The sequence below is a fragment of the Coloeus monedula genome, assembly GCF_965178545.1.
Source record: "Coloeus monedula genome assembly, chromosome: 20".
Classification (NCBI taxonomy): Eukaryota; Metazoa; Chordata; class Aves; order Passeriformes; family Corvidae; genus Coloeus; species Coloeus monedula.
The window spans coordinates 5,172,238-5,189,346 of record NC_138800.1 but is presented as its reverse complement, the minus strand read 5'-3'; the positions used below and the strand labels follow the sequence as shown (position 1 = coordinate 5,189,346).

Genomic DNA, 17,109 nt, shown 5'->3' with positions numbered 1-17,109 from the left:
GTAAGTGGCCCCATTCCAGCTTTTGGGTTGCATTTGGGCAGAAAGGCCAAGAGCCCTCCAGTGTGGCCTGGGGAGAGGCCCAACACGATGTCTGTGCCTTGTACACCTTGTCTGGGATGAGGTCCCTGCTGTCTTCCTGCCCAGGCTTTGTGGACACTTGCAAATGTACATCTGGAGGCTTTAAATGCAAATGTCAGAGTTCTCTCTCCACTCTCTAAATCATGAGGGCTTCCTGGTATAAACAGCCCCAAACAGCCCTGCAGGCACAGAATACAAGTCTAAATGAGCTACAAGCTGCTGCAGCTCTTCAGAAGCTAATTGAGCAGCCCAGGGCCAGATCTTCTCCCACAGATTAAGTCACTTGGAGGAATGTGTAGCTCTCTTCCTGTGCAGAGCTGAATAACTGGCTGAGAAACAACCACCTCACCTAAACCCTGGCCAAATTCCTCAGGCAGCATAATAATTGCAAATGAGAATAAAATCCACTGGTGGAGATGTGAAGCTGCTCTGTGTGAAGCAGTGAGCAAACATTTACTGCATGGTTTGTGGGAGGCAAAGGCCAGCAGTGGCTCTCCAGGCTGTCCCACGAGGAGATGTGCAGGAGCTCTTGGAAGTGCATCCAGCCTCAGGGGAGGTGCTGGTGCTTCCTAACCACACACTCTGCAGTGGTAGATTCTTACTTGAGAGCTGATGGGGAGCTGGGAGAGGTCTCGCTGTCTTTCTTCAGCATCCTTTGCTGGGTGCTACTTGGCTGGGTGATAATGGATGAGGAAAGTCCACCTCCTGTTTCTCTGTGCTCATGAGTGTTCCCTACCAGGTCTTTGGGCTGGGGAACAAGACTTATGAGCACTTCAATGCCATGGGGAAGTACGTGGACAAGAGACTGGAGGAGCTCGGAGCCCAGCGCATCTTCGAGCTTGGGCTGGGAGATGACGATGGCAAGTGAGTGCCTTGGGGTGAGGGGCTGCTCAGAGCTGGCTGAAAGCATCTTGGAAGGGGCCTTCACAGGGAATTGGTTCTACTACCGAGGCAGAAATAAACTCCACAGGGCTCCTTGTTGGGGTTGGCACGTTTTTGAGCGTGTGTCTGCTGTTTCTCCCACAGTCAGATCCCTGTGCACAGGGAGTATCCGAAGGGATCCTGTGTCTGGGAAATCCCACATCAGCTTTAAATGCCCATGCCCGTGGGTACACACAGGAGCAGGCTTTGCAGCCTCCTCTGCCCTTGCCCTGCTGCAGCTCCATGGCTAACCCAGCCTGTGTGGGTAAACTCGCCCTTCCCAGTGAAGGAGGCAGATTAATCTCCTTGGGAAGCATTTTATGGTGGGAAGCAGCAATTTTCCAGCTCAGACAATAATATTTTTTTTTTTTTTTTACCACTTTGTGCTCACTTGAGCACCTTGGGACATTACATTGACCTGTGGCTCTACCTTTGAGGTCTTCAAGGCCTTATGGGAGGGATATGCCATGTGTGGAAAGCTCTGAGCCCAGAAAAATTAGCAGTGTCATGGTGGAATCATGACCTTTTAGGAAGGTCACCTGATGGGTGGACAATAGGGAGCTGAGTTTTTTAAAGACTCAGCCTAAATATCAAGGCCTTCCTTGGCAGACCTGGTGAAGGGAGGGGTGTCTGGTGTAGCAACAGTTCCCACTCAGTGCTCTGCCAGCACTTTCCTGGTGATCTGTGGGCATGATCAAAGGTGCCTGGGTCTAAGGCAAATGCCTTTTCCCACAGTGATGGGAGGAAGACCAAAGGGATCTCAGATGGCTCCTCTGGGAATGGGGCTGGGTTATTGACTCTCTCTTCTGCCCTGGCTAGCCTGGAAGAAGACTTCATCACCTGGAGAGAGCAGTTCTGGCCAGCAGTGTGTGAGCACTTCGGGGTGGAAGCTACAGGAGAAGAGTCCAGGTGGGTTTGGGAGCAGCTCCTTTGGGGTGTCAGAGACTGGCCACCTCTGACTGGTGGCTGTGCTGTCAGCCCTGGGCTGCTGTTCCCTTTCCTCTGCATTGCCTCCCCTTCCAGACTTGAGGAGGGCATGAGTGAAGTAGAACAGGGATGTTTGGCCTGAGCCCATCCTGGTGTGAGTTTGAGCCCAGCTCTGGGTTGCTGTTCTGAGTGGGGAGGTGATGGGTTTGGTTCCTCTGAGGATGGCTGTGCTGGTTGTGAGGCTCCAGGGAGGCTGAGGGTTCCCCTTGCTTTGGGCTTTCTGCAGTCTGCCTGGTCCCTCATGTCTCGAGAGGGGCGAAGGCCTGGGATTTGCATTTGTTTTTGAACTGCAGCAAATCCAGCAAAGGAGATGATGGTTCCAGCTGTACCTTGTGGGTTCCAGTTTGATTTTTTTCTCTCCCCTTTCCCCCTCCAGCATCCGGCAGTACGAGCTGGTGGTGCACACAGATGTGAACATGAACAAAGTCTACACGGGGGAGATGGGCCGGCTCAAGAGCTACGAGAACCAGAAGCCGTGAGTGCCACACCCCCTGGGCAGGGTGTACATGGGGCAGGTCTTGGCTGATGGCTCCTTGATGTGTTTCTAACAATCAAGTGCCATTTCTGCAGCGCAGCAGGTCTCTGCCCAAGAGAAATGGGCTCAGATCTCCAGTGGGACTCTGAGATTCCCCAATTAATGAATCATTTGTGGTGAGGAGGTGGCTCTATGTGCTGTTTGGCTGCTACATCCACAGCATCTGTCCTGAGCCTTTCCTTGCCTGGAATGGCTAGTGCATGATGGCTGCTGGCAGTATTGCTGTGGGGAGATGAGCTTTAAAAATTCATTCCAGCCTGAAATATTCCTTTGAGATGTTGTGGCAGTCCCTCCAATCCAGTTCTGTGTCATGTGTTCTTAGTGGGACAGAAGCTGTTGACTGCTGGGCTGTGCTGAGAAGGAAAAGGATCTGTTTTCTGTGCCAGTGTGGGGAGCAGCAGATCATGGTCTGTTTTCTGTGCCAGTGTGGGGAGCAGCAGATCATAATTTGGTGTGTGCTGTGGTGCAGTGTGCTTTGGAACATGAATCACATCATGGGAGCCTGCTCTGGAGGCAGAGGGAACATGCCTGGATACAAGGAGCTCCATGAGCCTGCAGGAGAGTAACCAGAGGGTCTTTGTCTTTCCTTCCAGCCCATTTGATGCCAAGAACCCCTTCCTGGCTCAGGTTACGGAGAACCGCAAGCTGAACGAGGGTGGAGAGCGACACTTGATGCACCTGGAGCTGGATATCTCCAATTCCAAAATCAGGTAGTTCCCTGGAGGAGACTACTCCTCTGTTTTGTCAGGAGCAAAGAACAAGGATGTGGCACCAGCCTCATCCAGCACTTCAGAAGGGGACCTTGCTCCTTTAAACTGCCCCTCTGGGCTTCTGTAGCAGGCACCCCCTGTCAGGACTTGCTCCCACCTTTTGCACTGCTTTGGGTCCATCCCACACCACATCCCTGTCCTACCTGAGCAGTCTCAGTTGCAAGAATTCTCTAGGAGTCGCTCAATAAATGAGAGGGCAGCAGAGCCGTGAGAGAAGGGAGAACTGGGCATTGCTCTTGCCTGTGTTTGCCTGGCTTAGGTGTGCAAGCATGGAGGAATAAAGCCTTGTTCTTAAAACCCTCTCACTGGCTCAAATTCCTTAAATTGTTAGGAAGTTGTGAATCCAGGTGGCTTAACATAACAACTGCAGAGGTTTTGAGGAGCTTTGCTCTGTTCTGTCAGGAAATCGACCTGTCCTTACTGGAACTCTGGCAAAACTGCTGTCACCTGGGAGGTCCCTTGTAAAAACCCTGGGAAACCATGATCCCACAGTGTCACTGCTGGCTCTGTGGATGCTGATGGTGCAGGTCCTGGGCATCAGACCTCAGTGTTGTCCTGCTGCCTCTTGCACCAGCCGCCTTGTCTTCTGGCTGAGCTGCTAGGGGTGGTCAAGAAGTGGTGCGGGTGTTGCACTTGCTCTCCTGCTCTCTGCCAGGTACGAGTCCGGGGACCATGTGGCCGTGTACCCAGCCAACGACTCCTCCCTGGTGAACCAGATTGGTGAGATCCTGGGCACAGATCTGGACACTGTCATGTCCCTAAACAACTTGGACGGTGAGTATGGATGACCCCTGAGGGTCAGCAGTTCTCCTTCAGCTGTGGCCTCTGTCCTTCACCCTAAGATCCCATGGGGCACCTCCAGATGTCCTGTGGCCGCTCTCACTGCAGGGGCTCAGAGCCTGCTTGCTGAGAGCAGCTGAAGTGGGTCAGTTGTGAAATGTGCTTAGTGAGCCCATTCAACACCAAATTATGTAACAGCACACTCCTAATTACGGAGCATCAGCCCACCAGAGCATCCTTCAGCAGCCCCAGAGCTCCTCAGAGCCCTGAGTGAGATGTTCTTGTTCAGTGCTGGGAGGAGGCACAGGCTTGGGGGCTGAACTGCCAGGAGGGAGCACTTGTGCTGATCCAAAGAGCCCTTTCCTGGGCAGCATTCCCAGCAGAGCCAGCCTCTGGCAGGAGGGATATGGCAGCTGCTGCCCGTCGCACTCCTGGAGCAGCACAGCCCGACCTGAGGCATCAAATGAGCTGGCCCAGAGCTTGAGAGAGCTCTGGCTTTCTAGAGAGGAAGTGGATTTAATGCACTGCTGGAGCCTGTGGCCCCCTGTGCAGTGTCCTGTGCTGTGCAGCCTCACGGTGTCATTCCTGTCCCTTACGGACCTCTCAAGGCTGAGCAGAATGGCTCCAGCCTTGACCACTGGCACAGCTGTACGTGGCTGACAGAGCCTAAGGACAGTTTTGAGGCCAGATCTGATGGAGGTGTAAGTGCCTGAGGCCAAATTAGCCATGGAGGGGAGCCCCTGCTTAGCCTGGGGGTTTGCCTGGCTGTGCATGGACATCTCGGGGCAGGGAGCCCGTTGAGGAACCCAGGGCGTATTTTTTGCTGCTGAACTGTCAGGCAGCATCTGTGAAACACAAAATGGGCTACTGGGAGATGCAGCTGCCTGGGGAGGGAGGTGATTCAGCGTGGAGCTGGGGCTCTGACCCACAGGCTGCTCTCTCCTCCCTGAAGCCCGCTCTGCTCTGTCTCCAGCCCTTACTGCGTCGCAGCCGGCGCAAAACCTCTTAACATAACAGCGTGAGGTGGATGATTTTTAATTTTTCTTTCTCTCCCACTTCTCCAGAGGAATCCAACAAGAAGCATCCCTTCCCTTGCCCCACATCATACCGGACAGCCCTGACTTACTACCTGGACATCACCAACCCTCCCCGCACCAACGTCCTGTACGAGCTGGCCCAGTACGCCACGGACGCCAGCGAGCAGGAGCGCCTCCGCAAAATGGCCTCGTCTGCTGCCGAGGGCAAGGTGGGAGCACTGCCCTCCCCAGCTGGGCTGAGCTGGGTGCTGGGGGATCCCCAAAAAGCACCCAGAGAGCCGAGGGGGTGTTTGCCAGCCGTGTGGGGAGGTTGTCATGCCCTGTTTGCCCGCAGGCGCTGTACCTCAGCTGGGTGGTGGAGGCCCGCAGGAACATCCTGGCCATCCTGCAGGACATGCCCTCCCTGCGCCCCCCCATCGACCACCTGTGCGAGCTCCTGCCCCGCCTGCAGGCCCGCTACTACTCCATTGCCTCCTCCTCCAAGGTGGGTGTGCTTCCAGCAGGGAATGTGGCTGTGGAGGGACCGCTTCAGCTGCAGCTCCCCTCAGCTGAGGTCTGGGCACGGCGAGCTTCTCCTGGTGACATTTGCTGTGAGAGGGGCAGGTTTAGTGATGTCTGTGCATGGAGTTATCCCAGCTTCCACAGGGTCTGTGGAGAGTCCCACGCTGCGCCAGCTGTGCTCTGATACCATCACACTCCCTGCAGCCCTGCTCCTCTTTGCCCATTTACCTGGCAAGGTGGCATTTTAGGGTCTGGTCAAAAGTCACTTCTTGTGCCTGAAGCCCTGAGGTTGTTGGCAATATCCAGGGAAGCTCAGTGGCCCCATGATGAGTTGAGGACAAGACAGAAGCCCCTTGAGGAGCATGCAGGGAGGAGTAGCTGTCCCAGTGTTAATGTTAGGATAAACTTCTCCCCATTCCTGAGCACAAGGAAGCTGTGTGGGGTTGCCAAGGCTCCTTCTCTGCCTGGTGCCAGCATCCCTTCCTTGTAGGTTCATCCCAATTCCATCCACATCTGTGCCGTGACAGTGGAGTATGAGACCAAGACAGGCCGCCTGAACAAAGGGGTGGCCACCAACTGGCTCAAGAACAAGGTGCCTGACCAGAACGGGAGCAGCTCCCTGGTGCCCATGTACGTCCGAAAGTCGCAGTTCCGGCTGCCCTTCAAGCCCAGCACGCCCGTGATCATGATTGGGCCGGGCACTGGCATCGCCCCCTTCATCGGCTTCATCCAGGAGCGGGCCTGGCTGAAGCAGCAAGGTGAGTGCCCAGGAGCTCCCCTGGGGGCTGGAGCTGCTGCAGGATTCAGTGGGTGCCTCCAAGGTGCTGCTTTGCTGCTCCTGTTGCTGGTGGGCCCAGCCAAAAGCAGAGAAGTGGGGCAGGGTGAACAGCAGCCGAGTGGTTTTGCCCACAGGAGGATGCTTGGTCCTTCTCTTGGCCTTGGAGGATGCTTGGGGGTGGATAGAGCTGAGACAGTTCTGTGACATCTGCCACCACCACACCTCCAAATAACCACAGTCAAGTCACTCAGACTCAATTCTGAAGCCTGTGGGCACTTCTGGGAATCAGTCTGGAGCTTCCCCTTAGAACCAGAAGCCGTCATGCAGCTCTGTGAGCTCAGGGGAGGGGAGAGCACAGGGCTGGGGGCTGCTGGGAGTGGCAGGACAAGGGGGGAGGTGGAGAGGGGACAGTGCCTGGGGCTGACAGGGGCTGTGTGACCCTGCAGGCAAAGAGGTGGGTGAGACGGTGCTGTACTACGGCTGCCGCCATGAGCATGAGGACTACCTGTACCGGGAGGAGCTGGCCCGCTTCCAGAAGGAGGGAGTCCTCACCCAGCTCAATGTGGCCTTCTCCAGGGACCAGGCTGAGAAGGTACCATGCTGTTTCCCCTGCCACTTATTCCTGCTGCCCATCCCATCCCATGGCAGGCAGGAGCACCCAGCACTTCCCCTGTTTCCCAGAGCCGTGAGCACAACCTTGGCTTCCGTCCCCCTCCACAGCCTGTGGTGTGGGGGCTCTGCTCCTCTCTCCTCACTCCCACCGTGTTTCCTGCCAGGTTTACGTCCAGCACTTACTGAAGAAGAACAAGGAAAACGTCTGGAAGCTGATTGACGAGGGAATGGCTCATATCTATGTGTGTGGGTAGGTCTGGGGGCCGGACAGGGATTTGGGGACAATGTTCCTATTCTCAGGAAAAGGAGTGTGACTCAGTTTCCCCAGCTGTGCCTTACAAGCCCTGGGAGGGTTATGCTGTCCTGGTTGAGAGGAGGGTGAGGGGCTGGGGTGAGCACAGCCCCGTGCAGGGGGGGAGGTGCCAGGGCTCTGTGGCTCTGCCGTGGTGTCTCACTCGCGCTCCCTGTTTGCAGCGACGCCCGGAACATGGCCCGGGACGTGCAGAATGCCTTCTACGAGATCGTGTCCGAGTTCGGGAACATGAGCCAGCCCCAGGCCGTGGACTATGTAAAGAAACTGATGACAAAGGGCCGCTACTCCCTGGATGTGTGGAGCTAAGAGCGGGGCTGGCGGGGCCGGGGAGAGAACGGGTCCCCAGGCGCGGGCCGGGGGAGCTGGGCAGTGCCCGCTCGCCCACGGCTGCTGTGGGTGACGGTGTCGTCCCCCGCCCGCAGCTACCCCGGTGTCACTCCCAACCCCTCCTGGGCCCCAGCAGCCCCTCGGGGCAGGCTGTGGAGCCAGGGGGTGGAAAAGGTTGAGAGGGGCAGGGGGGTAGCTCCGGCTGCTGTCTGGGTGCCACCACCACCTCAGGGTGCACCCCGTGGCACCAGCGTTTGCCGTGAGGCCAGGGGCATCAGGGACACAGCCGCTGTGGGGCAGGGGGGATGGACACACTGCCAGGGAGCTCCGGGCTCCTTCCCTGAGCACAGGTGTTGGGCTGGAGCCCACCCTGGCCTGCAGGGACAGCAGAGGGGTGCGGGGGCTGTGCTCGGGTTGCGCTTGAGGCTGTGCCTCCCTCCTGCCACCCCTGTGTGCCCGGCTGTAGGGTGTGGGGCTGGCAGCTGGCTCTGGACACAGAGCTATCCCATGGCCCCACCACATCCCGCTCCATTCCCGCTCCAGCATCAGCGGGAAGGGGGTGGCTCCTTTTCCCTCGGGAACACGCCCGGTTTGGGAGGCGGGGTCTCCATCGGGCCCTGCTCGCTCCCCTGAGCCCAGCCCCTCCCTCAGGCCGTGTACGGTCATTTTTTAAATACTGTTTTTATTTTGAACATCTTTGTGATTTAAGCATGGGGGGGGGGTTGGAAACCAACAAAAAACCTAGACTTTCAGGCTCTCCGATGATTGTAAATTATTTAAATACATTTGCCCTTGGAATAAAAATACTGCGTCTGGAGTTTGCTTCCTGCATTCTCTCTGCTCAGCCAGAGGGAAGAGGGAGGCAGGAGGAGCAGTGGATGATAACTGAGAGGAAATTTGGGGATGCGGTGGCAGCTTGGGTTTAGGTGGGGGCAGCCCCTCCCCTGAGTGCTGGGCTCTGGGAGGGGAGGGAGGATGGCAGTGGGGGGCTCTGCACTGGGGTGCAGCTGTGCCCGGCCTGCGCTTTGGTTCTTCCAGAGTGCTGCTTCTCCCAGTGCTGGTACAGCTGGTACAGGGCATCTCTTCCCTACCTGCAGGTCCTGCTGGGCTCCTTAGGTGGCCACAGCTTGTGCAGGCTGGGGTGCCGCAGGAAGGAGCCCCCACCTGCACCCCAGGCTCGTGGAAGGGCACAGGGAGATGACTTTTCATAGAATCATGGGCTCATTTAGGCTGGAAAACCCCTCCAACTCATTGAGTCCAACCCTTAACCCAGCACTGCCAAACCCACCACTCAACCATGTCCCCAACTGCCACATCTCCATGGCTTTTAAATCCCTGCAGGGATGGTGACTCCACAGCTGCCTCTGCCAGGGCTGGACAACCCTTTTATGTGACATTTTCCTTAATATCCGATCTAAACCCCCCCTGGTGGAACTTGAGGCTGTTTCCTCTTGTCCTGTTGACCCCCACCTCCACCTTCCTTCCAGGGAGGTTGTGCCAGGACCCACTTCCCGATGAATCAAAGCCGCAGAGCAGAGTGTGGAAGCTGTTCCCAGACTGTCCCGGTGCCCCGGGGCAGCTCCTTCCCTTTATTTTCACATGTGCACCCTCAGGAGATGCCAGCCCGGGGTGCTGCTTGCACAGCTCCAGCAGGAGGCCTCAACCAGGCTCCTGCTGCTCCCACCCCTCCCATGCCCCAGCCACCCCTTCCCTGCGGATTGGAGGCGAGGGAAGAATTGGGGCACAGCTGGGATCCAGGGCTGTGCACAGCCCCAGTGCCCTGCGAGTGACAAGGCTGCCCCAGGAACTCTGCCTTCAACTCCCAGGGGCTGCCCTGGGTGCAGGGCTGGGGGAAAAGGGGCAGCCTCGAGCACCCCAGGAGCTGCGTGAGGCAGTGCCTGGACGCTGCCTTGTCCCAGGGGCGTGGGGAGCACCAGTGTCCAGAGAACATCCCAGTACAAGGGAGGGGAGTGGCTGTCCCAAGCAATCCTGCTCTTTGGGTGTGGAGGGCAGCCAGGACAGCAGGTGCAGGGTGCTACTGACTCCAGGTGAGTGACTCCAGCACGGATCCAGCCCCATGGTGAGCACATGGACTGTCCAGGAGCAGGCCCCAAGCTCTGTCCCACACGCAGGCCTCGAAGGAATGGGATGAGACGCCAGAGTCCGGACGGAATCAAGGAGATGGGGATAGGGGATGGAGCCAGTGGGGAGAAACAGTCCAGGCCCCCACGCTGCCCCACTTCAATTCTCCTTCGTGTCCTTGTTCTTGTTCTGAATCTTCTGGTGGACGACGCGGAGGGTGGTGAAGAAGTTGCCCAGGAAGAGGATGAAGAAGGGGAGGCCGCACATGAGGACCTGTGGGAGGACAGGCAGGAGTCAGCAGGAGGGACCTGCCTGGGGCCACCCCCTCCCAGGGCATTCCAGGAGCCTCCTTACCTGCCACTCCTTGCACTCGGGGTGCTGGATCATGCGGAAGAGGGTGATGGCGTTGTAGAGCTGCCAGAACTGCAGGAGAGAGGGGATTCAGGGGCCTTGCTGCTTTCAGAGGCTTAATCCCAGGCTGATGCTCACCCAGCTGCTACCTCTGAGTGTAAACCCCACACTGACCTTGTGTGAGGACAGTGAAACCCCAACCAGGCTCAGGGCCAGAGGGGCTTGTTCCCAGAGAACCCCAGCCCTGGAACATCTCCCCTGTTCCAGGCCAGCTGGAGCCCAAGGGCCATGAGGAAGCCTCAGACCAGCCTTTGGCCATCGACCTCAACCATCTGGCTGAGGAAGGACTTGATCCTTCGCAGCAGCAGCTCCAAGCTGGAGCTCAGAAGGGCTTTGGAAAGGCCTTGGAAGGGTTCTCAGCTCAGCCTCTCTGCACTTGAGCACGTGGCAGAACCACCCCAGCTCCTCCCTGTCTCACCTCCCAGGTGGGTGCCTGGGAGGGAAAGGCTCAGCACTTGTTGGAAGTGTTTCCCTGCCCCACCATCCCGTGTCACATGGCTGTGGCAGCCTGTGGGGCCTGTGCCACATCCAGGCCACTGAGCACAGCCGGAATGTGGCACATCCCGCTGCCACCCGAGGCTCTGGCATCGTGCAAGGATGGGTGCAGCCTCACCTGCCCAAAGAAGAGGAAGGGAAGCAGGAACGTGAGGCCTCTCCACATCCAGGACTGGAAGCCCTCTGCAAAGGACGAAGGTTTTTGTGAGGACCTGGAATGGGCTGGTGGAGAGGGGATGGAGCCCAGCTCCTCCAGAGATGGAGGACAGGGAGGTTCAGTGCCCACACTGTGCCTGGCTGGGAAGTTCCTGCCATTCCAGCCTCATTGTGGGCACTGGTGGGGGGGACAGTGGCAGGGACTCCTCATCCAACACAGGCCTCTGGGCTCCAGTGAGCCAGCCCTCAGTATCACAGGGGCCGGGGAGGTGGCAGCCCTCAGTGCATGGGGAGTTGGAGGATGTCTCATGTCTGAAGGAGCTTCCTGGGGAAAGCTTGGATGCCCAGAGCCACATCCACAGCCACCTCACATCCTGAGGGAGCCAGCTGTGGGCTGGTGGTGCCAGCAGAGCAGGAGGAGGGGGACAGTCAGCCTGTGGGGTGGTGCTGCCCTGTGGGAGATGCTGCTCGGGGAGCTTTGGTTTGACTTGTAGCTTTTACTGTTCCTGCCACTGATAAAAGTGACCTCAAACCAAAGTGTCACCGTTTCCTTTAGTGGAACCCACAGATCCCAGCCAGCTGAGCACTGGCCTGGAGCTGGGAGGAGGCTGCTGGCAGCCTGAGACCACCAGCAAGGGGCCACCCCACTTACCCACGGTCAGATCCATGTTGTGCCTCTCCCCCAGTGCTCGCAGCCGGTACAAGCACCCGCTCTGGTAGTAATACTGCAGGAACTGCACAAAGCCTGCAAGGAGAGCATGGCTGCTGTCAGCAGCTGCCCAGGGATCGCCTTCAGCCTCAGCATCATCCCACAAAGGCCACCTAAGGCCAAGGGAACCGCCAGGTGAGCTGAGAGCTGTGAGCAGCTGCAGCTGGGTCTCTGCGTGCTGCAGAGCTCTGCAGGTGCTCAGCACCTGGGGCTCAGTGCCTGTCCCAACACACGTGGCAGCACTTACTCTGGTACATGGAGAAGGAGAGAAACTGGTTCCTGAACATCTGGTACATGAGCCCATCTGGCCTGTGGAGAGAAGGTGCTGGCTGGGGAATGTGGGGCAGGGAGAGGACAGCCAGCCCTGCCTGTCCCACAGCCCCTATGGCCCCTTGGCCAGAGCTGCCCGTAGCCCAGGCAGCCCCCCACGGGACAGGGGATACAGACTTACCATGTCAGCATGACACCTGAGAGGAAGGTGGAGATGTAGTGATGGAAAACCCACCAGCCTTTGATCCTGGAGGGTGGACACAGAAGTGGTGTCAGGTCTGGAGCGTGAATCCAGAGCCAAAAGCACCCCAGGAGAGTGCAGCAGCCCAGCTGCAGCCACCCCACAGCTCCCAGGGCTGGTTAGGAAGTGGAGCAGGACCCAGGGCCTCGGGGCCAGGCAGCACCAGGGCCCTTCCAGCTCCACCTTCCCGCACCACCTCCACACGGGAGGTTCCTCCTGCCCCCTCCTGCAGCTCCCAGCAGGGTTTGCCACACACCCTGAGTAGGAGGGAGCTGCTCCCCTGTGATGTGTCCCAACTCCCCCAGCCCTGCAGAGAAGGCCCAGCCCGCTGCACGCCCCTCCCCAGGCCCAGGGGACTCACTTGGAGCCGTTGTTGATCAAGATGCTCTCGCGGATGGTGAGGGTGCAGTAGTACCACACCAGGAGGAAGTTAAAGACAGCGTCTGTCACCCTGGGTCACACAGAGCAGGGTGTAAAGGCACGTGCTGGGGACACAGGCACCGTGACAGCCCGTGGGACACCCACCCCCCAGGGCAGAGACCTGCTCCTCATCACCCACCATGGCAACAAAGGCCACCTCACCTCCAGAGCAGTGTCCAGATGCTTTATCAGGATCTCCTGTTCAGCTCTGGCCATTCCAGGATGGGAGAAAAGGACAAGGGGGTTCTGGGAGAAGATCTCTGCCCAGCACCAAGCCAGACTCACCTGGAATTGAGGAGGAACCGACAGGAGAAGGAGACAATGAGTAGGATGATGGTGAGGTAGAGCTTGAACTTCTCGTACTCATCTTTATATGCAAACCTGCAGGGAAGCACAAGGACAGCCTTGGAGCAAGGGGGCTGCTGGAAGTTTGTGTCCTCCCATCCCACCTGGCTGGATAGAAGCGATGTTCTGTTGGGAACTTCTGGGACACACTCGGGAAAAGCCTTGCCTTGGGGGCATTTCTGAGACCAGAGAGCACCAGGCTGCTTCCACACAGCTGGGATACCTTTGAGCACCCCAGTGGGTGGCCCTGGTGGGGAAGCTGGGCAGACTGGGATCTGCACAGGTCTCCAGGGGGAGGATTGGGGAACAGAGGGGACACAGGCTCCTGGCTGGGCACCTCTGCCACGGGTAAGGCTCTCATGGGCCCAACCCAACTTCTGGTGTTTCCCCAAGGGAAGAGGAGGGGACTACACTTTCTGTCTGTCCTGGAAGTCCCTAACAGGGTGGAAACATGGACACAGCTTAGGTGAAGGATCCTATTAACTCATCAGCACTAATGGTCCATCCCAGCCCAGTGGCAGCAACATGAGGGGGAGCCCAGAATTTGGCTGATTCTTGGGAAACAATGCAGAAAACAGCTCGGGAAGGGAATCTACACCAGGTGAGCCAAGCCAGCCCCGTGTCTGCCCAGGAGGAGCTGCTGTTCCTGGTGCCAAGGGGATCCCAAGCCAGGAAAATCAGAGGTGCAGCGAGGAGGGGCCGTACTTGGCCTGTTTGCTGAGCAGCGTCACGTTCACGTTGCCGAGCACCAGACTCAGGTACAACCTGGGGAGAGAGCAGAGCATTAGGATGGGGACCTGCCAGTGGAGCTGTCCCCTCTTGTGCCACCAGCGGGGCCAGGGATGAGCCAGGAATGAGCCCCCAGGTGTTTCCACTCAGAGCTGCCAGGCACAAACCCCCTGGAATCCCCTCCCACAGGCAGGGGAATGGGTGGGGGAGCACACACCCCACCTCCCACAGGCACCGGGGTGTTCACCGGGGCTTCCCCTCGAGCACAATCACTGCCCCAGGGTGGGTGAAGGCCATGAGCAGGAAGAGGAGTGAGGGGCAGCACTGCTGGCTCCTGCCCAGGCATCCTTGGGGAGCCCAAGTGGAGCAGCACAGCTGTGACACCGCCAGGAGTAGGGTGACAGCTCTGGGGTCTGTGCCTGTGGTGTTACAGCCACGGGGATGTGGAGGGTGGCCCTGGTGTCCCACATGGAGCTGAGGTGCCTCTCACCCGTTCTTCTTTGGCAGATAGGCCTCCATCTCAAAGAACACGTTCTGCCTCTCTTTAATCAGGCTCTGGGTCTCTTGGATGGACGCTTCCTGCTCGGGAGTCACTTGGCCTTTGCATCTGGGGAGGGAACACAGGCGCTGGCATCAGGAGAGCCTCTGTAATGTGATCAGCACGTGCTGGCACTCCACAGGTGACTGGCTCGGGCAAGGACACCCCAAGGACAGGGAGGGTGGATGGGAGGCAAGTCCACAACTCCATCTGCAGGGCGAGCTCCTCTGTCAGGCTGGGATGTTGCCCAAGAGAAGGGAGCAAGGTGAGGCCAGGTGGGTCTCTCAGCCTCAGGAAGGATGGGGAGAGCTTTGTGCAGGAGGGGAGCACTTCATGGTACCTGCAAAGCCCTCGCAAGCTCTGAACTGCAAACGGGGCACAAATCAGGGCAGAGGAAAGAGGGGCTGGGGAAGATCAGCCTCCCCAGAGCACTTGGCTGCAGAGGTTTGCATTTGAGATATGAGGTGAGCTCAGCAGCCCCATCCTTGCTGCTCTCCCCTCCTGTGCTGTCACAGAGCACTGACTCACTTTTTGAGGGAGAGCGACAGCTCCTTCAGCCGCTTCTTCTGCCGGGCGATGGAGCTGGAGATCCCATCCTGGAGCTTGGTCAGCTCCTCGAGTTTCTGCTTGTACAGCTTGTGGTTGTCCTGGGAAGGAGAGACCATCACGCATTAGAGCTGCCTGCCCAGACGCCCCTGTCCTTGGGTCCTCTATGATGCTTCTGTTAAAAAACATCCTTAATTTCACCTGTGCAGCTGCTGGGGGAGAGGAGGGGTGGCTGAAGAAGGCCAGGTGTGTTTGGGGACAGCCTGCAGCCAGCCCTGCTTCCATGGGGATGCCCACCCCCAATCCCAAGCAGGCTATCCACAGGATGTTCCCATGTTTGGGACACCAATGACTGCATACAGCAGACAGGAAAGATTTGGGAATAAATGCTGTTTGGGCCAGGGTACAACTGTGGCAAGAGCAGTGCCTCTGAGTGCTGGGACAGGACGAGCAGCTCTTTGTGCCTCCAGGTCTCTCAGCCCCAGCTCGTGGCCTTGGGGCTCTACCTGAGCACCTTTGGGAAGCTGGAAGGAGCCTGTCAGTGAGCTGGACAAAGAGGACGGGCTCCCAGCAGGGCTGCAGCCAAGTGCCCCGTAACCCAACCGCACCTGGATAAGGCTGGATGCATTTCTCCACTATATTTAGTAAGGAAAGAGGAGAGCTGCTGGATCAATGCTGCTGCTTGTCCAGGTCAGCTGGAAAACAGCCTCACCTTGGCCACAGCAGCCTGGACACCACCTCCAGCAGGGAACTACAGGCTGCTCACAACAACCCTTGGACTAGACCTTGGCACACACAAGTTTTAACCTCTGTAGTTCTTATCAATCACTCAATCACTGGATCTTAAAAGCTGTTCCCAAAGGAGAAAGGCGAAACCGAGAGCAGAGGGAAACCTTCCCCCTCTGGTGACAAGAAGCAGCAAGGAGGGAATGAATCCCAGAGAGTCCCAGCTCCACAGCAGTGATTTATGTCCCTGATTTATCCCAGGACATTCCCTGCTTGACCATCAAGCTTTCCTTCTGCCATCTAGAGCCACCTCCTTCTGGCTCTGGAGTTAACTGTGAGCAAGTGGCTTTTGTGACAAGTCCTTCAGCCGTGCCAGCATCGGCGCTCCACGCTCGGAGAGAGCCTGGTTCAGGAGCCATCCCGGGAGAGGTTTCCAAAGGGAAGGGCCGGCGCTGCGTGGCTGCACGCAGGGCTCGAAGTGGGTGACCCGGGACATCCACGCAACCCTTATGGAGCAAGAGGAGGTTTCTCAAAGCCTCCCTTGCCCCAGATCTGGGCACAGCAGCGACGTGTCCGCAACAACATCCGCTTCGCCCCGCTCCCGAGGGGGAAGGAGGGGGAAAGGGAACGGGTGCAGCTGCAGCCGAGTGACCTGAGCGGCAGCAGGAGATGGTTGGCCAACCTTTCCCTCGGGTGACCCTGTGTGAGCTGAACCCTGCCCACTCCTTCCCCGGCAAGGCAGCGCCCTGGGGATTACACAAAGCAGATGGAAGCACCTCTGATACCAGTCACCTTCCTGGCACGGAGCTCCCGGCCAGCCCCGGCGGTGACAGGGTATGGCAGTCGGGACAAGGTGCCTGGCCGAAGCGTGCCTGGGCTCCGGGAGACCTGGGCTCCGCTGGCCGCTTTCCCTGCGGGGCTGGCTGGCTCCGGGCTGCCCGGAGCCGGGCTGAGAGGAGCGATAAGGAGTGAAACGGCATCTGCGCACCCAGTCCGGCCGTGCCACGCCAGGCAGTGCCGCTCCCCGCTCGAAACCGGGAGATCTGAGGTCTCCACGCCACGTCCACACGGCGGGCTGGGGCATCAGACCGGGGCACCCGCTCTTAGCGAGCCCCGTGCCCTGGCACAGCCTGGCACCCCTGCCCTGCTCCGAAACGCTTTGCCCCAAGGCACAAGGCTCGTACCCGAGGGCTGGGACACGGGGGGGAAAGCACCCGGACTCCAGAGGGGAGAGCCCGGCTGCCCGCGGTACCCGCTGGGGATGCTGCGGGACACCCGCGGGGGATCCCCCACCCCGCTGCCGGTAACCCCGGCGTGCCCCGCTCGGCCGGAGCGCTCCCTCGGCCCCTGCCCGGGGGTGTCCCGGGCCCGGTGGTACCTGGATGCGCTGGTAGCCGTCCTGCAGCTCCTCCCACTCGCGCAGGCACTCGGCGAGCGAGGCGCCCCAGGCCATGGCGGCGATGGCGGCGGCGACCGGCCCGGCCCGGCCCGCGGCGACCGGCGGCGCTGGGGCCCAGCCCCCTTCCGGACACGCCCCGGGGCGGGGGCACGGGGCGGGGCCGCCTTTATTCCCTGCTTCCCCCTCCATCGGAGCCCGAAAACGCCCAATTGTCGTAAATCGCAGCCCTTCGGCGGGAGCACCGGGCTGTGTGAGGTCAGCTCGGGCAGCTCCCGGGGTGCATTCCCGGCCCTGGCCGCCTGTGTCAGAATGACGAACCCAAACCCATCACTAAATCTCACAGAGTGCGGCAAAGCCCGGGAGTGTTTCTTCTGACATGTTTTATTTTGTCATGTCAGAGAAC

General features: G+C 58.8%; 2 protein-coding genes across 6 annotated transcripts in view; one reads left to right on the top strand and one right to left on the bottom strand.

Annotated features, from left to right (window-relative positions):
• The window catches only part of POR (cytochrome p450 oxidoreductase), a 31,673-nt gene extending 22,993 nt beyond the window's left edge, over window positions 1-8,680 (top strand). For 4 of the 5 annotated variants that reach the window (XM_082294707.1, XM_082294705.1, XM_082294708.1 and 1 more), the window contains 11 exons: window positions 818-942; window positions 1,819-1,908; window positions 2,363-2,461; window positions 3,115-3,231; window positions 3,947-4,065; window positions 5,136-5,317; window positions 5,443-5,592; window positions 6,100-6,367; window positions 6,834-6,979; window positions 7,164-7,249; window positions 7,474-8,679. In XM_082294707.1, the coding sequence (XP_082150833.1) occupies window positions 818-942; window positions 1,819-1,908; window positions 2,363-2,461; window positions 3,115-3,231; window positions 3,947-4,065; window positions 5,136-5,317; window positions 5,443-5,592; window positions 6,100-6,367; window positions 6,834-6,979; window positions 7,164-7,249; window positions 7,474-7,618 (1,527 nt within the window). In that variant the 3' untranslated portion in view covers window positions 7,619-8,679. Of the gene's footprint in view, window positions 1-817; window positions 943-1,818; window positions 1,909-2,362; window positions 2,462-3,114; window positions 3,232-3,946; window positions 4,066-5,135; window positions 5,318-5,442; window positions 5,593-6,099; window positions 6,368-6,833; window positions 6,980-7,163; window positions 7,250-7,473 lie in introns of all 5 variants that reach the window. The other variant, XM_082294709.1, reaches the window with a different exon arrangement.
• An 89-nt stretch (window positions 8,681-8,769) lies between these two features.
• Window positions 8,770-16,827, bottom strand: TMEM120A (transmembrane protein 120A). The gene is made up of 12 exons (XM_082294710.1): window positions 16,686-16,827; window positions 14,564-14,682; window positions 13,988-14,104; window positions 13,474-13,533; window positions 12,709-12,804; window positions 12,365-12,454; window positions 11,944-12,009; window positions 11,740-11,801; window positions 11,436-11,528; window positions 10,746-10,810; window positions 10,076-10,144; window positions 8,770-9,994 (listed from the first exon to the last, which is right to left on the bottom strand). The coding sequence occupies exons 1-12, from the start codon at window positions 16,758-16,760 to the stop codon at window positions 9,881-9,883; spliced, it is 1,026 nt and encodes a 341-aa protein (XP_082150836.1). The 5' UTR covers window positions 16,761-16,827; the 3' UTR covers window positions 8,770-9,880.
• Between the last annotated feature and the right edge of the window lie 282 nt (window positions 16,828-17,109).